The sequence below is a fragment of the Amblyomma americanum genome, chromosome 11, assembly GCF_052857255.1.
Source record: "Amblyomma americanum isolate KBUSLIRL-KWMA chromosome 11, ASM5285725v1, whole genome shotgun sequence".
NCBI lineage: Eukaryota > Metazoa > Arthropoda > Arachnida > Ixodida > Ixodidae > Amblyomma > Amblyomma americanum.
Genome location: NC_135507.1, coordinates 107,589,161 through 107,616,841, shown reverse-complemented (window position 1 = coordinate 107,616,841; position 27,681 = coordinate 107,589,161). Strand labels below are relative to the sequence as shown.

General features: G+C 48.6%; 2 protein-coding genes across 2 annotated transcripts in view; one reads left to right on the top strand and one right to left on the bottom strand.

The window, feature by feature from the left end:
- Window positions 1–27,681, bottom strand: part of LOC144110741 (ubiquitin carboxyl-terminal hydrolase 24-like) — a 276,311-nt gene that overhangs the window by 87,893 nt on the left and 160,737 nt on the right. The window contains 5 exon segments of the mRNA XM_077643811.1: window positions 418–537; window positions 2,657–2,795; window positions 3,753–4,016; window positions 18,510–19,101; window positions 20,781–20,842. Coding sequence (XP_077499937.1) covers window positions 418–537; window positions 2,657–2,795; window positions 3,753–4,016; window positions 18,510–19,101; window positions 20,781–20,842 — 1,177 coding nt within the window.
- On the top strand, window positions 24,300–25,246 carry LOC144110845 (uncharacterized). Its single transcript, XM_077643927.1, has 3 exons — window positions 24,300–24,594; window positions 24,705–24,884; window positions 24,968–25,246. Exons 1-3 carry the CDS (start codon window positions 24,352–24,354, stop codon window positions 25,244–25,246), a joined length of 702 nt encoding a protein of 233 aa, XP_077500053.1. The 5' UTR covers window positions 24,300–24,351.

Here is a 27,681-nt window from a genome sequence, read left to right as displayed (position 1 = left end):
TATGATACTTCAACTCACAAAAAAATCTGGCAAAACTGTTTTTCCCCACTTCATGAACCCTCCCCCAAATTCATGTCAACAAAAAATGTGTTCATTATGCGAGTAAATGCGGTATTCATTACACAGTTACACTTCAGCACCACACAGATTCATTTTTAATTCTGACAGCCAACAAATGGAATCTTCGGCCTGCAAACACCATGCACCCCTCCAGTTGTACCCAATCCGCCACTAATGCTAAAGTCTGTTTCCAGGGAATTTTTACAGGTATTAAATATTTGTTTACGTGCTCTCATGTGAGACAAACAAATTAATTATTAACCATGGTTCGCATGAAGCCCTGGATTTCCCCCTCTCAAACATGCCATCAACAATGCTTTCAAAGCAACCAGAAGGCAGGCCAGCCAGGCAACGAACCTTGAAGTGGTAGTCAAACTTGACCGCCCGGTTAGCCTCCCAGTCGAAGCCAAACCGCTTCAGCTGAATGACCAGCACCTGGGGCAGCCGCTTGATGCACGTCCGCTTGACAGTGTTGCGCTGCACACATGACACAGAGTTGACGATAAGGAAAAAAAGAAGGAACAAAAGAAGAAATGTGCACCAAATTTGCCAGCAAGAAAAGATGCACATATTTTCTTTTCACATAAGCATGGAAAAAGGCGCAAAAGCTGGCAAAACTGGAAAGATTTAGGCATGAATTACTCGAACATGACATTCTCCCGGTTTTTAGCAGTGAATCTTTTGGAACAAAACCCAGTTGAATGGTAAAAACTAAATTGCATCTGTAGCTGCCGGCGCTGCTAGGGTCAGGTAACAGAACAAACGGTGGCACAGTCTGCAAAGGAGAGGTTCAATGGATTCTTGGAACCCCCTCCGTTACCCTTAACAACGAGGCCTACATGCCTTGTTTATGCACATGCCTTCTCTTGATTTCAGAGGAGGAATCACTGGACCTATTTGTCCATTTACAAAGATATCTGGTTCTGCCACACTCCTGAACTGCCATTGCATCTGCAGGTAGCAATACCAAAATTTACATTTGCTAGATGACAGCAGAGCTATATACAGTAATCCCTGCTTATAACGAAGTCAGCGGGACAGCGAAAAAATTCGTTATAAGCGGTAATTTGATATAAACGACTATCCGAGAAAATCTAAAGCAGCTGAGCTTTAATTGCACAGCAACAGCGAGGAAGTCAAAAATACAATGTATTCAGTGAAGCAAAACTTTATTCAGGTGCAAAAAAAGCAATGAGCTTTGGCTGTTTCAAGTTCTTGCCGGACGCGTGCAACCCTTGCTCTAATCTGACCAAGCATTGCACAAAGCCGCGGTCGCCGCCCATGCATTCAACCTACGGGGGGATATTTCGAATCACGAAGGCAGTGCCCGCTTTTATGGAGGTATTTCGGAGTATTTCGAAGGCAGTGGCCGCTTTCATGCGGGGGGCGGGGTCACGGAAATGCCATGGCTCGAGTCTGAGGTTGTTTGTTGTGCTCAAAAAACGATTAGCCGCTCATTGTAGGTACGCAGCGCGATTCTAAAAATTGAACGGTTTTGGAATAGGGGCTTCGCATGATTACTTGGCAGTTTTTTTTTACCGATGTGTACAGCTGTGAAGTTTCCAACTGAGTTCTTCGGCGAGAGTTTTTTGGCGGACGGTTGTCAATGACACTGTGCTAATTCTACGGTTCAAGTGTCAGTGTGTCGCGCAACGTCACGTGCACGCCGTTGAGAGATGTCTAGGAACAAAATTCAATAACCCTACCACGTATTTAGACCATCTGTTTAGTCGGATGGCGCGAATCAAGCATGACCGGCTTGAGAAAATCGCTGGGGAAACACCGTGGTTGTGTTGGCCCGCCATGTTGACAGCCTGACTCACCGCTGGCGACGCTCAGATTTTTCGTGTTTTCGGAAAATTATCGATCTATTTGCACCGTCAAAGGTGCAATGAAGCTAGGGGGGTTTTTTATTGCGATGGAGGCCGATTATGACGAGCAGCAAGCAGATTTCTAGACCGGCTTCCCCAAAGTAGTCTTCCCAATTTGTTAACGTAGCTCCTCGCGTCGAACACGACAAAGGCAGTGCGACCAGGCAGCAGCTTGACAACACCGTTGTTCTCACTTGCAAGCGCGACCTGTGAGTCGCCTTCTCATTTGAAGCGAAAACTCTCGAGAATGACGTTTTCGCGCGCTTTCGAGAGTTTCGTCTGCTCTAGCCGATGTGAAACGGTTATGCTTAGCGACGACTACGACAGCCAGGGAGTAGCTAAGCTCATTGCCGAAAGCTCACCTCGCTCGCTACTCGCAAGCATGAATCGGAGGGACACTTCTTTTGTGCTTTTTGGCACGTTTCAGCGCCAGAAATGCTCTTTAGAGAAGTAAATTTTTGCTCACCGAGCGCACCCCATGGAATGCTACGTCGCAAGTCTGCCCACGGTCTTTTGGCCACTTTTCGGCATCCAAGAGACCGCGGTTTTCTGGCATCGCAAAGCGTCATGAAAAGTGGGTCAAGCTCTTCGTGTGCTTCGAGTAATGCGACCTATAATGCATGCGTTTGGGCCGGGACCGAAAGAAATTTCGAATAAAACGATATTTCAAGTAATGCGATTTCGTTATAACGAGCGATTACTGTACTGTAAAAGGGGCTACTGACCTTTTGGCCACACTTCTCGCACAGGTAGGCATTGTCCCCCTCGAGGAGCTCGCCTTTGACAAACTGGTCCAGGGACTCCTTGAGACTTTGGCTCTTCACTGGCAGGTTCAGGGCCAGGAAGGTCTCCTCACGCTCATACCTAAAATGGGCACACACATGCACAAGAATTCTAACTGCTCTTAAAAGAGAGTTGCTCTCAGGGACCCCGGAACGGGGTGGGGGGGGTTGTCCTTCTTAACTATATTTTCCTCCGGAGTCCCTGGTTGCTCTAACAAGTTAGAACCAAGTACTATTCTACTGGCCTCCTCCTATGGCCTTCAAGCCCAGCCAAAAATATTACGTACAGCATTGGAACAAGTCACGTCTGCACAAGCCGAGTAATTAGGGCCAATGCACCTGAACTGAGAACCTATGAGAAGCTGTACTCAATTTTATAAAAGCATGATAAATGTGCGCAAACATATTGAGTGTGCAAGACACTGGTGGAACGAAATTTTTATGTAGCATATACCACTGCATCCTGTTCACAATTTTGACTTTACTTTCAGTTCACGTCATTCATCGAGAGTTGAGCCCGAATGTATTGAATTACTGGCTATATCATTTCGTTAAGTTGTGTCTTTTACTCCTTCTCTGTTTATTCTGTGCTATTTACAACGCAGGTGAATTTGCCCAGCTGGGGAACATAATCCTAAATTACAAACCGAGCAAGTCAACGAGGCCAATTGCCAAACAGCTGTGGCAAGCAATGTCCAGTTAGGCTTTACTTGCTGCCCAGTCCAAAAAAAATGATCTTTAATGGTGGAAGGCCAGTTTGCTCAGAAAGTGTCATGGCAAAATGTGTTTGGTCTGCACAAGGTGGGGTCAAAGACCCCTTGCTTTTTCCGAGCAAAAATTGGTTGGCACTTGGCGACACTGGGGCTCAAACCCGATACTCCCTCCTACAAGCTGGATGCTAAAGCCAATAGGCCACGGCTGCAGTAAAACAAACAAAAAAACAAACAAAAAGGCCATCCAAGCGCTCATTGGACAAGATCAAGGCACACCAAGGTGGCCTCTTGTGGCACCAGACCCCCAACACCAGCTATGCAGTTACCTGTGGGGACAGCCCTGGCAGATCTTCTGGTCAGAGAAGGTTCCCTCGTAGAAGGGCTTGAAGACAGGGTCGCAGCCGATCTTGAGCAGGTACTCGTCCACCTGGTCCAGCAAGTGGTTGAAGAACTCGAAGGCGTCCTGCTGCTCGCGCACATTCACGGGTGCGCCCCACAGTCGAAAGCACTGCCAGAACTGCTCTGGCACGTGGTACTCCAGCTGGGACTCCAGCAGGTGGCCAAACACCGACTGCGTCTGGAACAGCAGGCTGCGCAAAGGCAGTGCAAAACCATCACAATCACTTCTTTCCTCGGCAGGGTCACGGCACCTGGCTGGAGCCAGGAGTGCCTCACTTTAGTGGCTCTGGGCTTCACCCTGTGTTCTGTGCCTTTGCATTATGTCTGCACAACAGCGCAAGCAATGTGGAAAGAAAATGTGCAGTTAATGCTCAAGAGCAAAGTTTATTTTTACCTCTGCTCTGAACATGAAAAAGTGCTATGGGCTGGTTAATTTGCAAAAACCTATTTGCGAATAGTTTTTATAAACTATTTGCAAAAAACACGATGTAAGAATATATTTAGGTGCTGGCACTGCATCCGGCAGCCCTACAAAATCTTGTTTGTTGCTCCTTGTGCTTCTCTCGATTGAGAACAGATGGCGCCACTCCACAAGGGCTTGTATAGACGAGTTGCAAGATGAGTTCTGTAGCAGCGCCATCTATGCACAGCTACGCAAAGCTTGTTGCAGCCGCCACTGTACAGGAACAGGCCGAGCGGGTGCAGGTCTGCCTTGCTCACTTGCCTGCCGCTTCTTGCCGAGCGCGTTCTGTGTTTTCTGGACTTTGGTGTTTGTTTTGGATCAGTCGGCTCCATTTAATGACCTGACACCATGTCAGTGAACTGCTGTGTACACAGTACAGATGCTTTGACAAATCTGGATGAAAAGTAAGTGCTCCCCTTAACTATCCCCGCTTTCATGGTGCACACGCCTCAAAGATGTGAGCTCAGGTTATCTATCGCATTTAGACCATGTTCATGTGCATGCCTCACCGCAATTGCCGTTGACGCCGACCAAACATACGCAAGGATAAAAGCAAGCACTGATTGGAACTGGATGCAGGTGGCCAGTGAAACCAAATTGAACTGAGGAGACTGTTTCAACCATCAACCACTATAGCTGAAACAACATAGTCTTCATATGAAGACGCTGCAGTGAATGACTTGAGGCACATTTGAAGAAGAGGTGGTGATGGAAAGAATTTATTAGTGCGCAAATAGTTACTGTTTACATATGCTAACGCTGAGCTAAGCAATGGGTTTAAAGGTTGGAGCGTATTGTAAAATGAAATTGGAGAGGGACGGGGGGTGGGGCATCAGAAATGATGCGATGTCGGTTTGCTGTACGAGCAACAAAACCATTCCCATAGCTGGTTGCCCCCCAAAGCTCGACGCAGTGAACTGGTGTCTGCGATGCAGAGACCAAGCTTCTGGACAGGATTCATTGGCACTAGGCTGCTCCTAAACCACTTTGAGCAGAATGGCTTTCCACGTGTTACGTGACAAATGCAGCTGAGGCAAAAATGGGACGTGTGGGCACCCTGCATTTTTAAACCATGGCAAAGCTCATTGTAAAATTCATTTTGCTTTCAGGTCTCCTGCTACGGAATCCCAAAGGACCCGGACATTTACAAGAAGTTGACTGTGGCCATCAGAAGGAATGAAAAATCAGTTTTTAATGCATAAAAAGCGACCACAATGTGCTCGCTTGACTGGTCACTAATGTTGAGAACGGTTACCGACACTTGCACAAAGCTGCGGTGCCATCAGCTTTTGCATTTAAACATCCTAAGGTTGCAAGGACACTACCAGCTAAAAGGACAGCACTACAGCAATCAGGTGATTACAGGCAAGCTTCCGGCCGGGCAGTTGGATGTGTCGTCCACAGCAATCATTAAAGAGTATGGTGGTGCATTTTTCTTCCTGCGAAAGCGTGGCACTTTTAGGAAGATGAGAGTACCGTTGTAAATAAAGATTACATGTTTGTCGATGCTTTCATTGAGCTATCTATCAAGTGTTATACACGCTTCAGATTTTGCACTTCACTAGGTGCCACAAATACAGTTTCGCAATTTTGCTGGACTTAAGGAATGGCGCATGCTAATTACAGTTAGATGAAAATTTAGACAAGTTTGCACATTTTTAGGAACAGAAAACAGCGTAAAAACAAGGAACTAGGAAGCGAACGACACAACGCGCCAGCTTCTGTGCAGTTTTTCAGCATGCATGCTGCGTTTCCAAGGAGCCAATCAGCATGACAAATTACATGCTCTTACTGGTTAATGGTGCACAGGTGTTCAACCATTGAGTTATAGTTAATCAGCATGACATTACAGGCGCCGACTTGCTAGCGGCACACAATAATTGCCTACTAGAGTCTATAGCGTAATGCGTGGCAGCTTTACCTGGTCTGGCTGGTGTTTGTAATTAGAGCAGTCACATTGGCATATGATTCTACGTGGAAGCTGTAGCTACGATCTTAAGTATGCGCTGTGGACGACTTGCTCTCGCAAAATTCCCAGACGCTCAGGTCCGAGAGCGGCGGAATCACTGCCAGATCATTTTGCCACCCCATAACGGGAGAAATAAGCGACAGCGACATCGCTGTGAGTGCTACGTTGAAGAGCAGCCTTTCACTGCTAGACTGCAATAAAGTATAATCGACACAGCAGCTGCAGTTTGCGAGACAAGAGACGATCTGACGCGGGATAAGTACACTGCATCAGACTCGCTTATGCTCGTTTGCCTCACTGTCCTGCACAATGGCAGCGCTGCGCAGTGTTGCCAGAACTAGCTGCAAGTTTTTACAGCATTGCTGGCACTTATGTAACCCGTCTATAGTCACCAAGCTGCAGCAGCCATAATGCAGACGTTGAGCAATCCTTTGGTACCGCAGCGTGTATGCGTGCTTTGTAAAGCCCAGCAGGGCACACAAGGATTGCAACTGCTGTCGACATGTAATCATATTGGGGTACTTCATGTTTTACTTGCTGGGACTGCATGAATGGGTGGAACCGCAGCGAGGCAAGGGCCTGTGGTCCTTCCGAGCTCATTATTGAAATACATTCATTGCAAGGCTTTTTCTTTCATCCGCAAGACTGCCAAGAGCACAGTTAGCTATTATGCCTCCTAAAGATACACGATCAACCTCAATGCGCATACTCCCACAAGGCAAAAGAGCCTATATGCTTACACTCAAGCATTACTTGAGCAGAGTAATCAGCTGACACTGAGGCTATATGAGGCCCGCCATGCAGTGAAGACGGTTAACTTCGGACATCTGGGTTCTTTGATATGGACAGAAATCTCAAGGGTGTTTACGCATATCGCCCGCACCAAATATTCCCTCCGAAGCCGGGAATTGATCCCATGGTCTCGTGTTCGGCAGCAGAACTCTGCCACTATACGTATGAGCCCCAAGAGTGAAAGGAAGCCACGAGTGCGACGCTTTAGTGGCGATGTTTTAATGGTGATGTTTTAGTGATGATGTTTTAGTGGCTAGTGCAGCGCACTTTTAGCTGACCAACACGAAAATAATTTGCAAAAAAGCCCCCGGCATTCCTTCTGACGAGCTCTCCTTTCACGCCGATACCGACGATGCTGAGTGGCTGACAACCTCAAGGGAAGCTAGACCGGCATTCATGCGAAAAGATAAAATACTTGAGGCTGTAAACTGAATTTGGTGGATGTCAGTTCCGAAGAACTGCAGTATGCCTGTTAAAGCGACTATGCTGCCCTTAGTGATGTTCTGCTACAAAATGCACCACCGACCATTCGAAACTCATGCAAATTATGCAGCTGCATATTTGTTATAAACGTTGTCGGCATATTTTCTGCCCTTCATACCACCGTGTATTGTGGCACCAAAATGCAGAGCGGGTGCAAATTGCTAGAGGCCATGAGATCGCCCACTAAAATAATTTGCTGTGCTACTAAGCCATCTCGCATCTAGTGTGCCTAAGTAAGAGGTTCTTTGGAAAATGAAAAGCTATACGCATAGGTTGTGGAGGGTCCAGACCACCGTTAGAAACATGAACTGTTTTGTTTGCTGACATCGTTTGAATCTGGTATAGCTCAGTCGTCAGAGTGCTCAGCTGGTGTGCCGCAGGACAGGGGTTCAAACGAGGCTGCAGTGACCACATTCCGAAAGGGGCCATGACAGCCTATTTTCACGCATACCCTGCTTATAGGAATTAATTCTCAACTTGTTAAATTGAAATTCCCCCCAAGTTCCGGTTGATTCTGTGTGGTAAATATTTTCAAAACGAATTTTTTCCATTTCTTCTGCGAACTGCTTGCTGGTCTGGCAACCTCTGATCGTTGACGTCAGAGGGGCATACCCGCCCCGCGTCGTCTGCTGCACGCTGTTGGAGTGCTTGCATGCACACCGTAGATGGCGGTCGCTCGAAAATTTTTCTTTTTTTTTTTAGCTTATCAAAATAAAATGCATTTTTAGCGTTTTCTTTTCGGAAGCCATCAGCTTATTACGTGACCTGAGTGATCCTTAAGAAAGTGGACTTGCTCGTGGCACCCCTGATTTATTACTTACGCTTATAAACGTGTCATTTTTATGTTATGAGTGTGGTTTCTTCGAGCAGTCAAGTGCTCCCGTATGTGAAAAGCGGCACGTGCCGTGCATGCCTTCGCCGATGTGCGCCGTGAAAGCCACGGCGTTTTGTAGCTGGCTACCAATTTCTGGTCCGCTATTCATCGGCTCGATAATTAAACTCAACTTATCACAAGGTGGCACTACGGTAACCTCGAGGCATGAAAGGAGCAGAAAAAAGTGCCGAATGAGACAACTTCCCCGCTGAACGTGTGCATTTGTAAGTCGAACATACATTCCCTTCGGCTTGTAGAACCCTTTTGCAGGAACCAAGCCGCTTGCAAAACCCTACTCGACTCGAATGCTTTCACTGCCCGCACCGAAGAATAGCCGCCGCCGTCTAAATAAGTGCTTGAAAATAACAGTACATCATTTAGCATTTACTGTGCGTGCACATTGTGGCCTAGGAATGCGACGATCACAACTGCAGACCCGCGCTGGGGTTGTTTACATAGCTGTGCGCAAACAGTACTGCTCGTTTGCTTGGCACAAAACGCAAGGTGGGCTCTCCTTATCTTAACTATTCCGTAGTATTACCCACAGATTGTAGTTTTACTCATTTACACAGTATGATAACACTGCAATAAGCACCGCTGATGCTATATCGCCTGCTTGGGAAACGCTTCTTGTAGGACCAGCGCTTCCCACTAATTGTAACTGCTTCCTCTTATGTCATCAGTATTTGATTTTAAAGCGCTTTAGCTAAAAATACGTTCGGACATTACTTTAATTAATGAAAAGGACCAGATTTGTTGTCCACAGTAGACACCGATGGCTGCTGCCGGCTGCCTTCAGCGCATGCTGTGCAGACCAGGTCACATATCGGCACTTCCCCCTTATTGTACTCGCGCCCTGCGATGTAGGCAGTCGTCGCTTTGACGGCACTGTGGCCAAAACTACGCTCAACAGCTATTTTCAAGTGCTAAAACTTGTGAATTCGCTCTCCGCAATCGCCGAAATCGCACACACTAAACCTGCGTATTCGCTAGGCCTCGTCACGAGAGGGGCCGGCGGTCCACCGTCGGCCAAAAATCAAGCATCTGGCCGGAGTTCCCCGCTCATTAGTAAGAAAGTGTGAAGATATGAAATGCAGCCGCTCATTTCGCTTTTTTCGATAAGGATAAGGTACACAAGCGCAGTTTTTCGGGCCGTCTATTGCGAAGCTTTCGCTCGGCCGCATAAGCCCAGGGGACGGCGGCGAGCGGCACCGTCGTGCGGCGTTTTCTGCCCGTGTCGCTCATTTGCCTCGCCACTAGGTTCTATGCACAGGCACCGAATAAAAGCACATCTTCACTGGTGCACACACATCACGTACGTCGCCGTGGCTAGCATGAGGTCCATTAAGTTTTAAAATTCTGAAGTTTATAGAATGCCATACAAACAAGTCCCCCGCCACACTCTTCTGGTTCCCACTAAGCTGATTCTTAACGCTACTACGATACGCAGTCGCTGATCTTGCTGGCGTCGTCATCCTTCTAGCTTGACAGGTGAACTAGTGCACCAGCGATGGCATTCGCATACCGACCAGCCAATCGACCGCCGATCGCGTCCCATCGGCCCAGTGCAACTGGACCCTATACCTATACCGAAGAATAACTGCGTGACTATTATTGACGCTTTTGCGGCACCTGTCATTTATACCGTATTTACTCGCGTAATCCTCACACTTTTTTTCCCTGAAAATCAACGCGAAGTTTGGGGGTGCGATAATTATGCGGGGAAAATTTTCAAGCAAATGTTTCGGAGTGTTATATGCAAAGATGAATGGGTGCAAGATCAGGATTGTCAGGTCCGCAATTGTAAATATAACGAAAACATTACTTTCAAGCCTAACTTACCTTCGTTATGAAAGTACAAGGTGAACGTAAGCTCAAGCTGCTAAAGCACTTTATTTGCCGCGCGCAACTTCCCCGTCACTACTCGCGTTGCGTACGTCCTGCAGGCAATCCTACTCTTCATCAGAGTCCGTGTCGACACTGGAATCGATGGTTTCTTCATCTTCCGATGCTTCTTCGTCGTCCCACACCAGGTGGTCCTCGGTCGCATCCAGGGCGCTCGAAATTCCTGTTTTCTTGAAGCTTCTGGCCACCATGTTTACCTCAATCATCCCCCATGCCTCTGATACCCAGCTGCACAGCAGCTCCACGGACGGTCTTTTGATCTTGCTGCCCGGCGTCAGAGCATGTTCACCTTCGGCCATCCATTCTGCGTACAGCCTCCGGACGTTATCTTTAAATGGCTTGTTCAAAGATACGTCAAGAGACTGTAGCTTTGATGTGAGGCCGCCGGGTATAACAGCCAGGTCCGTGCGCAGTTCCTTGAACTGCGCCCGAACCGACTCTTGAAGATGGCCCCGAAGGCTATCAAGCACGAGGAGCGACGGAAAAAGAAGTGCTCCCGGTCGCCGCCCCCACAAAGTCTTCACCCAGTCCACCATAAGGTCCGCGGTCATCCACCCCTTTTCTTGGACGCGCATGTGTATACCAGGGGGGAGCTTTCCTTTCGGGATGGTCTTCCGCTAGAAAATGACGTACAGGTGCCCCAAAAGTAATACGGAGCACGCGAGCGGTGGCCGAAATGAAAAAAACTGCATGCCAGCGCGCTCTATCAGCAGATGCGCCGCTAAGAGCGAGGGGGTGTCGGCACATCCGGCTGACCCATCTCGACAACTTGATGCTCGCGTTATCGCCGCCACGGGCGAAGCTATGCTGCTACCATCACTGCTCGCCAGGGGCGCTTTCAATAACGCATGCAAGGCTTTGTCGTTCATCCGGGCCATGAATAAATGTTTGCCGTCGGCACCGTGCGCCTTATGCTTCATCAGGAATTTTATCATCTTTGTCTGCGTGACAGCTGAAGCTTGCGCTTCACTTGGTGGCGAGTTTGTGCGCTGATGAGTACAAACTCTCGTGTAACGCTTTCCTAAATGCGGTGTAAATTTTGCTTTGCTCTAGGGAATGCATGAAAAAAAAACAACAATGGCATGCAGGTGCTGTCTTTGATAAAAATAGGTGCTCAAAACATAGCAAGTGGGCTAATAACTCCAGACCAATTTCTTGAAGACAAATTGACTTTCTTACACTAGAGAACAAAAAGTTAAATGAATAAATGTAGGAATGAGTGGCAGGAAGGAAACAGTTAAAAAAAAAAGCCTCCAAAGGGGCCGTTTTATGCAAACTCAACAGTTTCATAACCGGTAAAGCCCCCCCCGCAGGTTGACGACAGGCCAAGTGCCAAAAAAGAGATTCTTATAAGCACCGCAGCGGTGGCCTATAGTCGTTTGAGCATCCGCCTCGCATGCGGGGGGTGCGGGGTTCGATCCCCAGCGCCACTTGGTACCCACCGGTGATACGGTACAAGCTTTCCCCTGCCTGGTGCTCGGCTTCTTTAGGATGAAATGCTTGGGAAATGGGTCTTTAACCCCACATTGAGTAGAACAAACAACTTTGTGCCATGGCGCTCTTTGGCCACAGATGCTCTTGCTACATAAAAATTCATTATCATCAGACTCGTAGAAGGAGTCGACGTCGCTTTCGGAGGTTGTCCCATATATTCTTACAGCCTCCCACCCAAAGGTCATTTGGACTCGTTCTGAGGCTGATATGAAATAGATTGCTTTCCAACGTTCACCAAACGACCTCACTTTTCAAATCGGCGTCCTTTGGCATCCACTCCAACAGCAGCACAGCCCGTTCTTCCAGCAAGACATTCATGACTCGCGCAATGTGGACGGCACTATAGTGTTGATGCTGGAAGACTACATCGTTAAAAAGGCCGTCCGAGTCATATGGGATAAGATGGTGGTCGAGACAATGCAGGAGCTGGCTTCGTTCATGCTATCGCCTTGATAATCGATGAGAAGGCTAGACGCCTTTTGCAAGACACGCCCACACGCACATATATATCAACGAACGTTGCGGAAATTCCCATTTGACGAAAAATGCCGCCCCGAGTTCCATTGGAAGTTAGGCACGAAATTGTTCTTCTGTACGCGCAGGGTATACAGCGAACGGGAAATATGCCGCAGGACTGGAAGGTCGATGACTGCAGTTAATCGTATAATACAAGCTTACAGGGATGAAGGCGGCCGCCTTGGCGATGCTCCCCGTCAAGGTCGCGAGCGGTGCACTTCGGCTGAGGCTGACCAACTGATCGTCGCTGCAGCCGTTGCGGATCCTTTTCAAAGTGCAAAAGAAATTTGAGATGCCCTCGGCCTAGACATCAGTCCGAGCACAATTCGAAACCATCTCCAGGAAGCCGGATTAAGTGGATGTGTGGCGGCGCAGAAACCGTATTTGACGGCAAGACAAAAGAAACAGCGCATTGCATTTGCTCGCGCCCATGAGCAGTGGACTGTGGACGACTGGCGATAAGTGATCTTTACAGATGAGTCAACATTCTCTTCAAGATGGGACCAGCAGCGGCGTGTTTGGCGTCCATGCAATTGCAGGTATGTCCGAATAAGACTGATTTGTGTGAAGTAAAGAGCACAGCGGTCTAAAGCACAGTAAGCCATGTGCGCGTATAAGTACAGAAATGAAACTGTTTTTCTTCGCTAGTCCTCTTGCAGCAGTTATTTAAGTTTTATGAGCCAAAAAGGGTTTTTCTTTTACCCCTGGCCTGACAATCGAGGTTTTGAGTTAAATTAGTCTTTTTAAATATATAATGCGTAGGAGCTGATCAACGCATTATTTTTTCGCACATAGGTACCTACCCGACTTCACGACGCAAGTAGTCAGCAGTGGTCGTTGTGCCATGAACGTCTGGGGATCTGTCAGTGCAGAAGGCCTCGGCCCCCTTATTAGACTGCCATCAAAGTTTAACGGAGCCAGCTACTGCGACGTCCTGGACCACCACCTCATCCCGTACGCGTTGGACAGGCCATTTAAAGATGGAATATTCCTCCTGCAGCAAGACTACAGCCCCGTCCACACTGCGCGAGTTGTGAAGGCCTTGCATGAGGAACGGGCTGTGCAGCTATTGGAGTGGACTCCAAAAGGCACTGATATGAACATCATTGAGAACGTTTGGGGAACTTTGAAAAGTAGTCTGTCGCATATGAATCACAGCACGCGTCCAGATGACCTCTGGGAGGCAGTCAACACGGAGTGGGACAACCTCCGAGAGCAACCCGGATACGTCGACTCTTTATACGAGTCCCTTCCTCGGCGCATGGCCGATATCATCAGCGTGAGCGGCAGCTTTACCCGGCATTAAAGTTTAAGTTTGCATAAAAAGTGCCTTTGAAAGTTTTTTTTTAATCGACTCCACCCTGTTGCCCTTTTCTTCCTACATGTTCGCAAAATATAGCCGATCACGGGCGACTGAATAAGCGACAACCTCGTGTTCTGCTTCTTTTTTTCCTCCAGTGTAAGAAAACAAATCTGTGCTGAGGGAAGTGATCCTTATTTAGCTACACTGCTATACTCTTGAGGCCCTATCTTTATAATGAAGATAACGAAGACAACACATGCATGCTATCCTTTTTTCATACGCTTCCTTGCGCCAAGAAAAAGTTGACCACACTTGCCAAAGCGATGGACGAGCGTTTGTATTCTATAGCTCGCGCGCAAACCCGCAGAACACATCATGAGCTAGTTCGTTATTCATCCTAATAAAAACAGTGCAAACTTCACGAAGGACGCAGAAAGGGAAGACGATCAGTTGTTAGCTCAGCGCCTGTGTGTCGTCTTTCCGTTCTGCGTCCTTCGTGAAGTTTTCTCTGTTTTCATTGTCACAAACTTGCTGTGAAGTGAAGAGTGAGCCACGGTGGTACCCGCAGGCTGAATATGGTGGCATTCCTGAAAAAGCAAAAAAGTGCGAGCTGCCGAACTCCAACCTTCTACACGGCGCGAACAAACAGCAAACCCATGCATCATGTATTGAAAGCGCCCCTGGCGAGCAGTAACGGTAGCAGCATAGCTTCGCCCGTGGCGGCGATAACGCGAGCATCAAGTTGTCGAGATGGGTCAGCCGGATGTGCCAACGTACCCTCGCTCTTTACTGCACATCTGCTGATAGAGTGCGCTGGCATGCAGTTTTTTCCATTTCGGCCGCCGCTCGCGTGCTCCGTATTACTTTTGGGGCACCTGTACGGTGGGAGCTTCCGCCCGTCCGCCGTCAAGCCTAGCATGACTGTGCACCTCTGTTTTTCGGCACCTGTAGTCCTGACGTGCACAGTCCGAGCGCCTGTCTGTTCGACTGTCCTGCTGCTGGGCATATCGAAATTCAGCGGAGTTTGGTCCGCGTTCCCTATCTGGGAGAGCAAGAAGTTTTTCTCCTGCTGGATCCTGATAACAAATCAATGGAAGTCCACAATTTTCTCTTCATAGGCTGCGGGCAGGCGCTGGCAAAGCGTCGTTCGCCTCCTGAGCGAGAGTCCAATGCGCCGCATAAATCGTGTGGCCCACCCATTACTAGCGCGGAAGTCTTGCACCGGGATGCCTTCCTTTCTTGCGATTACGAGCGCCTGGTTCCGTATCAAACCAATCGACACAGTACACCCATCCGCTCGTCAAGCCTTGATATATTCCAGTAAAGAGGATTCGACGGCAGGAAATTTCCCAGTCTTCGGTCCACGGAAGGCCCGGCGCGTCTTACCAGTCGTCTTGAGTTCGTCGTGCTGCCATCTCCAATACCGGACGCAAAACTCGTTGACGCCGAAGTGTCTGCTGGCGGAGCGGTTGCCATGTTTCAACGCATACTCAATAGCTTTTAGCTTAAAAGCAGCTGTGTAGCTTGAGTAGCGTCCCATGGCGAAGCGGCACAAAGAGCACGGTGGTACAACACGCAAACAAGGCAAACGAGGCCTACGAGACACCGGAGAGCTGGAGAACCTTCCCAAAATGGCTTAGCGGTGGCGAGTGGATGAGCGGTAGTGGCGGTGGCAGTGGATGATAGCACAGTACCGCCGCCTAGTAGCACGCGCGCCCAACCATGGCAGTTAGTTGTGGCCGCAGCCAATAGATGGCGATCGCTATGACAAGCAGACTGCTCGCGGCAGTAATTTTGGGGGTGTGATGATTATGTGGGGAAAAAAAATTTTCCAATTTTTGATAGCCAATGTGGGGGGTGCGAGCATTACGCGAGTGCGAGCATTACGCGAGTAAATACGGTATATAAGGGACGATTGCTACTTCGATCGCCCGCAAAAGTACAGGGGGACAAGAGACCTCGTTGGGCACATTGCAGCAGACGACGTTGCTCCGTGTATGACCTGGTGACGTCACGACAGCATTCAATATGGCAGTCGCTGCTAATGGGAGGAGTTTCCCGTTCTCAATTTCGATCGCATTTTTTGGAATACAGAGTGTGTCCAGGGCAGCCAAATTTCGAAAACTGAATCATAAGCTCTTGTATTAGATATTAAAGGAAAAAACTGCAATATGAAGAATGACCATGTCATGGCCCCTTTTAAGTGGAGTTGAAACGCAAAAGGCACCCGTGTGCATTGTGCAGTTTCAGCGCATATTAAAGAATCCCAGGTTGTATGACCGGAGCCCTCCAGCACGGCCTCCCTCATGTAGCTCATCTGTCGCTTCGTGACAGTGAACTGCACGATTCTAATTTATTTTTCCATTGCAGCCTGAATAGCGATTATCTGCAATAAATTTAGTACAGAAAACAGCCTTGCTGGGAGATGTGATTTGTTTACTCACAGGAGTAGGCACGAAACACATTTATTCACAGGCCAATGGGCAATTTACAGGTGCCTAAGGGGCCAGACTGAAGCAGCAGTCCTGACAATCACTGCATCCATCTCCTTGGATGACAACCACACAGACTTTTCCGAAACATGCATCTACTCATGGCTAAACTGACAACTACACTACAGCAATGGTCTCTCGGTTGCAATACCCTATCTGCCTAACGCTACAGATTCAGGCAAAGTCACAGCGATGGCTCAGTGGTTATGGTGCTTGGCTGCTGACCCAAAAGGCGCGGGTTCAATCCTGGCCGCAATGGTCCCATTTTGATGGCAGCGAAATGTTACAGGCCGGTGTACTGTGCGATAATAATGCACGATAAAGAACCCCAGGTGGTCAAAATTATTCCCCGTGAGATGTCCTCATAGCCCGAGTCGTTTTGGAACGTTAAACCTTTTGAAACCAAACCAAACAGGTCCACGTGAGCGTGCACCGAAAGAAATTTAAAAACCAGTATCCGATCAATGCAAGTCTCCTAGCACGAATTGTAGTTGGGTACAAAGGTGTCGACACATTACCCATAATCATGGTGAATTGGCTTTTGGACCCTGCTGGGCTTCACAGGCATGCCGCAACAACACTTAACACATCACATCCGCCAGGTGCATAGACTGCGACGGAACGAGAGTTTGTGCAACGATCAACGCAGGAGGTACCAAAACAAAACAAAACAAAAGCGTAGTTTTAGCACAACTTGTTCACGTATGATGCCTATCACAACATAGAAGCAGAGAACCAAATGTTCACGCATTGGGATGCACTCTGCCAGCACAAAACATTGACAAACACAGCTAGAAACGCCCCCGAAAGCCAGGCACACCGCTCAGCCATGCCTGCTGCTCTGCAAGCAATTGGCCACTCCTCCGCGGTGCACCCCACAAAGCTGCGGTCACTGCATAAACTATAGTGCGAACATAATCTATATGCGTTCTCTGCCGCGGCGAGCGGGCAGTGTCAGCACCTAAACATATTCTTACACCGTGGCAAAAAGCAAGAACCTATCTATATCCCTTCTATTTTAAGAGTAATCATTAGTTACACCTAACTAAGGTGTTCCCTTGCATGCTGCTCCTGCCTGTGCACTGTGCTTGAAACTGCATTCCATGGAGCACAGAGGTGGTGGAAGTGCTGAATATATTGCCCTGTAACCTAACGAATTCAGTGTGAAGTATAAATTACGTTACCATATTTACTCGAATGTAACGCAACCACAAATGTAACGCGAGGGGTGACTTTAAATGCTGCCCAGCGGGAAAAAATAAAACCACGAATGTAATGCGAGGCTTAGGGATGCAAAACGAAGTACCTTTAATAGACATCGTGACCAACTTGATTACTCATCTTCCTCGCTTGCAAAGGCCGAGTTCTCAGAAACAGAGTCCTTTTCGCTATCGAAGTCTCCCGCTAACTTCTGCCACATCGATGTTGTTCGCCGCAGAGAGAATCCATTCCTCTCCATGAACGTTTGGGCCCACCCACGAGATGCTCTGAGCTTCCCATCTCCCGAACAACGTCTCTAACTTTCCATCGGATCAGCTCGACACTGACCCCCATGAGACGGTTGCGCTGCTCGATAACAAAGTCCGTCACTTTTTTCTCCAGCTAGACGTGATGGCCGTGGCGAGGCTCACGAAATCATCTGCAGTGGGACTCACATTTAAAACACCCCTCCCGTTGCAGCTGCCATCCACGAATGGCGGATGGCGGTCGTCTTCCAGCTGCCGCAGAATTCCCGACCTCTTCAGCTAACAGGATCGCTTTTCTCTTAAAACGAGCGTCGCACTGAGTACGACGCGTTGCCATAGTGTGCACTGAATCAATACACCGCGAGCGACGCCACAAGAACACGACGCAATGATGCGTTGAGCCCGAGGTCACAACGAGCACAAAAAAATGACAGAGAAAAATGCTTTGACTTTGGATGGATGAGGATTTGGCTTCCGTGATACCCATGTTGCCAGCATAAGATTGCAAAAGTGTGGAAACCGAAACCAAGCTGACTGCTTTGAAATGGCTGCACTGTGGCACTGCTTTAGGCCCCTCGAAGTGCGGTATTCAATTATAACGCGAGGGTAGACTTTAAGGAGAAAAAATCCGGGAAAAAACTCGTATTACATTCGAGTAAATACAGTGTTTGGTCACTACTGGCACCATTTAGTAACCAAATTAAAGGCACTGTACATGCAATCCTGAGCACGAAACATGTGCCAAGCCAGTAAAGATAGGTATGCTTTGTAGCAACTTCTCTGCAGTGACATGATGGGAAGAAAACAGGATCACATGGTAGAAGCAAACCCTGTGAGCAGACAAAATGCTCTATCATCCTACGTTCCTTTTTTAATTATTTCTAGCAAAACATCAGTTCCCGCCTCGTAGAAGACTTGGTTGCTCACCTCTCCTCTTCCACTTTGTCCGAATCGATGGCCAGCACGGCCTCCTGCAGCCCTGGCTGCATGAACAGCTGCTGCAGCACTGAGTTCATGTAACAGGTGGCACCGGCATTCTTGAGCCCCACGTAGCCACTCTCGGCACGGCTCGCGATGAGCGGCTCATACTCGAACTCCTTGACCAGCTCAGACTTGAGCCGGTGATGCCGGTCCACCAGCCAGCGGACGATGCACTCCAGGTTTGTTGGGCAGCACTTGGTCAGCTCAACCAGGATGCCAAAGGCGGCTGTGCGTGCCTCCGCTGCCGCGCACTTGGGCTTGACCGCGGCGGGCTCTGGCGTGTCATCCTTGGCGCTCTTCTCGACGAGGCTGGAGGCTGGGAAGAGGTATGACTCAAGCAGGGTGAGCACCAGGCTCTGTCCCGCATCTGCCTTGTGGTCGTCCCCGTTGCAAGCGACCAGCGTGCGGACGAGGTGGAAGTGGCCCGTCATGAGCGTAGCGTCCATGTCCCGGTCGTGAGGGCTCTCCGAGGGCGAGAAACTGTGCAGCCAGGCGATCTCGTCCTCAAGCATCTGAGCAACATCCACCGGTGCATCCCCTGCAAATGGTTTTACAGTGATAGTCGATAACCCACCACGGTGACTTAGTGGTTAGAGCACTCGACTACCGAGCCGGAGTTCCCGGGCTCGAACCTGTCCGTGGAGGCCGCAATGGAGGCAGGACGCAAAAGGTGCCCATATGCTATGCGATGTCAGTGCATGTTAAAAATCCCCAGTTGGTCGAAATTATTCCGCAGCACTCCACTACAGCACATCTTCCTTTCTCATCTCACTCCCTCCTTCATTCCTTCCCTTACAGCGCGGTTCAGGTGTTAGCCGAGATGCGAGACAGGTGTGAGATGCGAGAGGCATTGGAAAGGGACACCCGTCACAAAGTGCCTCATGGTAGCTTCCTCTCATGCTCGTGTTGCTGCGCTTGATTCCCGAATTTCACATGGAGAAGAGCGGCTGCAGCACCTGCAGGCAGCTGCATGCGCACTAGACGTGCACGAAAACTGATCACACTATGCTAAGGTGTCGGTTACAGCGCGTGCACATTATGGGTGGTGCAGCCGCACACACCTGGCAAGTACAGATCTGGGTGCCGCACTTTCACTTGCTCACGTCTCTTGATGCGAGCATGCGCAGACCGGCTCTGGCACATGCGCGGGAGCGCAGGCACATGGCGCGGAGCCAAGGCTTCGCTTACACGCTTGCAGTGTTGCGAACCTGGAGTATGAAGCAAGAGTTCTACAAACGTTATTTGCTCGTGACGAATACTTCGATATTTTGAATGCTAAGCAATCAGTTCAAATCGAATGTCAAATAATTTGCTATCTGACCGAACATTCGAAGTTATCAAACATTTGCACAGGCCTAGCTGCGAAGCGAATATGGATAACGAAAACCGAAAACAGCCCAAAGGTGGCTTTAAAAAACACTTTTGTGAGTACAGGTAGCAAGAAACAGGGCTGAAATCGCTGTGAAAAAGCCAGCTTTTTTCAACAAATTTTAATCTTCCTGCCCTGCTTGCAAAAAGCATAGCATGACAATGGCTTCAAGGATTGTCTAACGGTTTGTTGCATTGTGTTCCTTGGTTATTTTCTTATCAGTGACGTTCCTTTATTTTTGAATTACTTTACCATTTTTTAAATCTGTCACTAATTTGACATGAAAAAAATGAGTGTATTATGCAAGTAAGGATATAACATTCTGTGTAGAAAAAAAAAATCTTCTAAAAATATTTGGAGAATGTCACGGCATCAACCATTCCTTTCCATCAACCATAGAGTCAAGCAAATGCATTTAGTCACAGCCGACCATAAGGACATGACAAGGCTGCCACGTTCAAAGAGATACAGTCAAGCAAATGCACTTTGTCTTGTCTGAAGGATTTCTGTAAAGCTGAGGGTAGAAAAAATGTTCTTGGGACATAATGCTGAGAATTCGTGCAAGTAGTCACAAAATCATTACTAGCATCCATAAGAACTTTCATCCACATCTATCAAGAAATTTTTAAAAATTTGCTGAGTGTCCCCTCCCCCCCTAAATGACAAAGGCGCACATGCATTAGGTCAAAATAAGGACAGCATTTCATGAGAGTGACAACACAAGAAGCCTAGTTTCATAAATTAGCGCTTACTGTCAATGATCCCATCCAGGCACCACTGTTAGAAAATATTGGGTGCACTGGAAAGTAAAGTATGTAAAAAATAATTGACAAATACCATGAACTTGCCTTTTGAGTCAGCCAGAAGTCGACATGCAAGGTCAAAGTATTCGACACACTGTCCAAGTAACCTGCACAAATCACAAATGGCATAAACAGCTATAGTTGTACAGGCCCAGGAAAAAAAAAACAGCACAAAATTGACAGCCCCCATCACTACCAGCAAAGGAAATTACCTGGCAGCATTTGCAAAGCAGACAAAGAAAAAAAACTTTACAAGCCATCCAGCATAAGTGGTGGTGACATTAGGCAACCCCTATAAGCAAAGAACAATGCCCAAACGAAAGGTCGTGCACGCTGCATTAAATATACCAGCCCTGAATTCAACAACCAGTTACTGAAGAAATGAACAGTAGTTTATGAGGGGTGTAGGGTCTTTCACGACAACTACTTTTGACTGCATAAGACCAAGGATCTTGCACTACTGGTTGCTGAAAAAAAGGGCGGCTTTGTAATGATGCCAAAATTTTGACAGAGGGCAAACAAGGGTACCGAAATTGTTTTTTTTTTTCTTTTCCCTGGTTTTGCTTTCCCTCCGGATCTAAATACAGTAAAGCCTCGATAATGTGCTGTTCTGTTTGCTGCTAGTTAGGTGGACTGCACGCAAGAGTGCCGTTTTATCGCCTTTTATCCACATTTGCCCCTGACTGCTGGCTTTGCGATTCTGTCATTGCACATTTATTTCTTTGAGCTACATGCGGACCGTCATGCCATCCAGAGGGGTGCGTGTTGGAGGCGGGGTTGACATATAGGCAGTAATATACGGTATATACCGCCTTTGCAGAGTTTTTTAGGACGTGTTCACAAAATCTCCGTGTAATTTGCACACCCGACTTTTGAAGCCTTAACCTAAAAAAGAAGTGCACAAATTATGCAAGTAAACACAGTATTTCTTTTTAATTTTTGCTTTCCCTCCAGCTCTGAGTGCCCCAAAGGCGCCCAGCTGGGTTGCTGTGGCGCTCTCCCTCTTATCTTGCTCTTTCCACAGCGTGGCTGTTACCGCCTCTATGAGCAGGTGCACCACGCCTTTCCATCCAACACAGGCAAAGCATAAGCATGCGCCAATACCTGGCAACCTCTGCGCTGTGCTGCGCCACATCAGTTGAAAATTCGGTTCCTAACTGTTTAAGTGGGTGCACTACACGTCTATGTGCCTTTTAGTCTGAGGGAGGCAACACGCGGTATGTGATCTGTACGATGCCGAGATCTGGCTTCTCTGCATTGCGCGTAGGCAGGAGCACAGAAGAAACCGGCTTGTCATGAACGAAAATTTGCCCGCACATGCTATGGAATTTGTGAGAACGGAGAAAAAGCCTTCTTTGATTAAGGGTGGAGAGCGCATAACCTTGCATGTGTTGAGCAATGCCTTCTCCATTTCATTCGGAAGCGGTGGCATCCAGCTGAGGAAAACATGCCCCGGGTCTTCCCATCATACTTTTGCAAGACACCAAGATACAGATGTCACCAGTTTGAATTGAGTAATGAGAAATTTTGAAGTGTGATTTTTCTGGGAAAAAGAGTGTCTCCTGAAGCTGGTCAAATAAAAACATAGGGTGAAAGAACAAAACAATCAACTTCTGCTAAGAATAAAATTTGGATGGAGTTGTTCTTAGTGTCCGTTTAATGATGCAAGGGAACCTCGGTTTGGTCTGGTTTATGGTGTTTCCAAAGCCTTTCTTCCCAGCAAAGCCGAGCACAAGACCAGCGGAAGGCTAGTGCAAAATAGAAAACCAGTGGGTACCCAGCACCACTGGGGATCAAAAATGGCAGTGGATTAGCTCGGCTATGCCAGGATATGCAGTGGAACCCCTGTTATACGTCTCCCGGTTTTGCGACGACCCGGGTTTTACGACGGATTAACGCAGTCCCGGCAAAGTCCCCATAGAAGCAATGCATTAAAACCCTGGTTATCCGACGCAATTTTACGCCAGGCCCGCATTATATGACGACTCTCGCGAAGCGCGGGACGAAACAGCGGACTAAAGAAAGGAGCCGTGGATCTCTTTCGTCACGCCGTCTCTCCGCATGCGGAGCGCTTGACCTTGCTCGACCGGTTTGCTCCGGCGGGCACAGCTTTCTTTCCTGCCTCATCTCATCGTTCGTTTCTCTCTCCCCCACCAGCTGCCCTCAGCGACGCCCGCTGTGCTGAAATAGCGCGTTTTCTTCTCCACGATCACTTTCTCCCTTTCGCTTCCTCTCTTCTCGTTGGCATCGCCTCTCGTCGCATAGGGGAAGCGTTTCTTTCTTTCCAGTTTCCCAGCAGCAGATCGCCGACAAGGTAGCGTGGATAGGCCTAGGTACATCGCACGTGATCTTCGTCGTAATCCTAGCAACCAGCATTTAGCAAGGTTTTGAGTTGTGTCGAGCAATGCGACGCATGATGTCCCGAAGGCGGACAGTTCTGTCGCTCGGTGATAAGCTCCATATTATCGAGGAAGCGGAAAAGCGGCATGGAGCCATGAAAGCCAGCATTGCCCAGGACCTTAAGATACCCGAATCTTCGCTTAAGACGATCCTGGCAAACAAAGCGGTGATATTGCAAAATGCCAACAAGTTCGGGCTCAAGCGGAAAGCGGCAAAAGAAGGACAGCATGAGAAGTTAGAAAAAGTTCTCGCCAGGTGGCTGCATCAGGCACGGAGCTCTGCGATCAACGTGGACGGCACCATTCTAAAAGAAAAGGCGGACCTTGTGGCATTGTGTCTGGGCATCGACGACTTTCAGGCATCGAACGGGTGGCTGGATCGCTTTAAAAAACGAAACAGGATTGTGTACAGCCGCTCCTGCGGAGAAAGCACTTTCGTGGATGTTTCGACGGTGAGCGAGTGGATGGAGTCGCTGCCGGAGATGATTACTGCGTACAAGCCCTGCGACGTTTTCAACGCCGATGAGAGCGGTATTTTTTACCATATGCAGCCCGAGCAAACCCTTGCGTTTAAAGGTGACAGCTGTCATGGTGGCGAGCGCAATAAAGAGCGGGTGACAGCACTATTCTGTGCTAACGAGGACGGTTCCGAGAGGCTGCCCGTGGTCGTTGTCGGAAAATTTGCAAAGCCACGGTGCTTTAAGAACTTGAAGACGCTGCCATGCAGCTACAACTTTAACAAAAAGTCGTGGATGACGTCTTCGCTCTTCAGCAATTTTTTGCAGCACTTGGATTGCAAAATGGGCTCCAAGGCAAGGAAAATATTGGTTTTCGTGGACAACGCACCGTGCCACCCACCTGATACGTCCAGCCTGAGGAACATAAAGGTTGTTTTTTTTTCGCCCAACTGCACAAGCCGGCTGCAGCCGCTGGATGCCGGCATAATTAAGTGCGTGAAGCAAGGGTACCGGAAGAGAAGCGTTTGCAGGTCGGTGGGCTGGAAACGCCGATTGGTCGGCGGGAAGCGTGTCTGCGTGACGTTTTTTTCGCTTCGCCCTCGTTCTCAACCGGATGTGGGGTCGCCGCGCCTCTCTCAGCCTGTCCCTAGACGGCCTAGGGAATCGCTAGGCCCGGCCGTCCGCCGTGCTTGCGTGGTGCGCGGGCATTCGCTTCGTGAACCTAGGCGGCGGCGGGCGCGTTTCGGGAGCTGTCCAGGTATGGCTTTTTTGCGTGGTGCGCTCGTCGGCGACAGCCAGCTGAAATTTCTGTGCAGTTCTCGCTTACGGCTTTCGCCGTTAGTGAGAACATGCACTTTCAGCTTTAGCGGCCACGCCACAATCAGCCTAGCTGAAATGATTCGAGAGACATGCTTTCGGCACGCCGATTTTGTTGTCCTATATGTTGGCGGCAACGATCTCGACAGAGGGGATGACCCGCGAGAAATCGCCAGCCACATAAAGGTACGCATTTTATCTCAAATTTCGCTTCATGAAGTGCTGGTACGCATTTTATCTCAAATTTCGCTTCATGAAGTGCTGTACCGCTTACCTACATGTCTTGCGCATTCCAGGACCTCGTTTTGCTGCTGCAGGAGCTCGTGGCTAGTGTCGTGCTGGTGTTCAAAGTTTTGCCGCGCCATTGCGACGACCCACATAAGGCGCGGTTTGAGGACCGCCGTCGTTGCCAGCTGAACCGCCGTCTGACAGCCACGATGAAGCGCTTGTCGGGCGTGCACGTTCTCAACCCCGAGGTAAGAGTTGAACAACGTTTTCGCAAGTTTTCTCGTGCAGAACTCACCAAATTGCGGCGCTTGTAACGTAACTTTTTTTGCAGCATCGTTTCCTGGATGCTTCTGGTGAGCCGATGCTGTCCTTATTTGCCGCGGACCGATACCACGTGGCGAGAGGCCGGGGCATCGACCAGATGTCAAAGATTATCGTCGCAGCCCTCGTCAAGATCTACGGACCAGGGATCGCGTCGGATTCAAGGGCAAGACCAGGAGAGGTGTACGTCGTGCACCGGTGTCGTCGGTGCGGAGCAAAAGGGCACAAGACGGACCACTGCTGGGCCTACTGCTCACCGCGCCGCCACGCCGCTGCAAGTCGACGTTGAAGTGCTCCTGTCAACGGCCCTTTTTAGGGCCACCTAATTGTTTCCTGGCAGATTGCGAGTGTCCTGTTTCGTGCCCGTGTTCTCTCTCTGTCGAAATCGGCGCCAGGCGTCAAAACTCGCGCTAGCCCTTGTTGAAGGGTTAGCAGAGTGCAGTGCGCCATTGTTCCTTTGCAGTGGCAAGTCCAGGGTAAAAGTTGCCACGATGATTCTGCCACTATAATCGGCCCTTTAGGATCGCTATCAGCTTCAACGGTAAGACCAGAAGTTCCGCTCGCGCATTGTGGAAATCGTGCTTGGCCTAGGTATACAGCATTCACCCAGTGCAGTGCAGCCTTGTTTAATTCCTTAGAGACTTATCGCGCTTTATCGAAATCGATGGCAGCCATGAAAATTTACATGTTAGGCCTCGCTACAGCATTAGCGTGTTTTTTTCTTTGCGTTGGCAAGCGTTTAGAAGCGCGCGCCGTCTCGCGCTTTGTCCAAGTCGGCTCTAAAACTCGCGCTAGGCCTCGTTGCGAGTTGACAAAGTGCACGGCTTTGTTCCTTTCAATGGCAATCCTCTGCCACTACAGTTGGCGCCCTTAATTTTATGATCGCTGTCAGCTTCAACAGCAAGTCCAAGAAAAGTTATGACGATCGCGCGGTGTGGAAATCGCCGGTAGAGACAAAAAACTCGTGCTTGTAGCTACAGACTTACCCAGCTCCAGTGCGCCTTTGTTTATTTCCGTGGCGACTACTCGCGCTTTGTAGAAATCGACGCCAGCCGTGAAAATTTACAAATTAGTCCTCGCTACAGCATTAGCGCAGCGCGACTTCGTTTCTTTGCGTTCTAACTTGTATGCAGCGCACCTTTGTTTGCTCGTTACTTTTATTCTTTTCAGTCGTTTCCGGATTCCGTCCAAAGAGCCGGGCTAGGTGGATGACTGTTCGCCGTGAGTGGAACCACATGGCGATGGCACTGCATACAGCACGACTTTGGTCCCTGTGTTTTTTAAATAAAAACATCAGATATCGAAGGTCATGGTCGTGTCCGAGGATTGCTTCGACAGCTGGGGCAAAGCCATCGGGACCGCACACGGTGTGTCGTCGCTGCCAAGTGAAGAGGCACAAAACGGCTGTCATCCTTTTTCGGGGTCGCCGCAGTGTTTCCTGGCAGATCACGCGCTTTCCACCATGAGCACGTGTTCTCATTTCCAATTAAATAGGTCCTTCAAACCCTGCAGAAGGCTTGAATTAGGAACTGCTAATATCAAGATGGTACTTGAGAAACAATAGCGGCTACAATGACAAAGGTGAAGGACTGGAGTTACACGCAAATAAAAAAAGGTTGGGGGTACCCAGCTAACAAGCTGAAATGGTTGTGGACAGGACTCCGAGTTGATTGCATTTGGAAGAGAAAGACTTTCATTTTGCAGTGTAAGCTTGCGTCTCTAGAATGAACAGAGAACGTTGCCTCACCCTGCTTGGGTCTGTCGTACGTTTGACCCCTCGTTGACCCCACAGAAAAAAAAAGGACGTCTCTATGAAAATATTTGTGGAATCTTTCCCCCGCTTCAGGAGGGGGGGGGTGATGGCCTCCCCTTTGTCGGGTTCGCCGCGAGACGCGACGCACGATGGACAAGACGACAAAAGGGAGCGGGCAAAGCCGCCTTTCCGAAATTAACCGTGCCTTACAGGTGCCTAGCTGTGTTTGGATTTCAGCAAAGTAGCAGTGGACCTCCGAATCCTCCTCACCCATTCCCACGGGGCTCCGCGTGCCATGTCGCCATGTGCGGTGAAAAGAGCAGTGTGCAGAGTTAAAATGAAACAAGTATGAAGCTATACAGTGAAGCCAATTACAGACGGCTAGAAGAATTTCAAGAACATGCTGTGTGATGCTAGTCATCTCAGTCAAAACTAATGCAGCCAACTATTATTACGTATTTTTTTGACCCAACAGACATAAAATGTCTGAAGATGAATGTGTACCATACACATCGGTGCATCAGTTGTGATGCCTGAAAAAATTTGTACCAACATATAAATGCCCATGGCGTGATAACCAGGAATACTGAAGAATTGAAAAAAATAAAACCAGTTTTTTTTTTTTGTTCGGGCTCACACAACTGCTACAAACATCTTTATACGTAGCAATTTAAATGACTCTGTAGGAAGCTTTTTGGGTAAAAAGTACAGTATGGCAGAAAGGAGTCTCTAGGAAATGCACTGTGTAGAAATAGCCATACCAGTTCCATGTGATCGTTTGATAAATGTAACAAATACCGTGCAAAGAAGCTTGCTGCATAGTGTAGTTTTTTTTGCAAGTTACAGTTTGCAGACCGCTCTGCAGTCACTGGACTGTGATTGTATGTGTGCTGCATGACAGTGTGTGGATTACAGAGCAGTTAACTAACAAAGAGATGCTTGTTCATATCGTTTACCACGCATATAAACAT

Excerpts from the sequence above, each read along its gene's own strand:
- LOC144110845 (XM_077643927.1), top strand. The coding sequence starts at position 24,352 with ATGGCTTTTTTGCGTGGTGCGCTCGTCGGCGACAGCCAGCTGAAATTT. Across the intron at positions 24,595-24,704 it reads AAATCGCCAGCCACATAAAG|GACCTCGTTTTGCTGCTGCA; the intron begins GTACGCATTTTA and ends TGCGCATTCCAG. Across the intron at positions 24,885-24,967 it reads TGCACGTTCTCAACCCCGAG|CATCGTTTCCTGGATGCTTC; the intron begins GTAAGAGTTGAA and ends CTTTTTTTGCAG.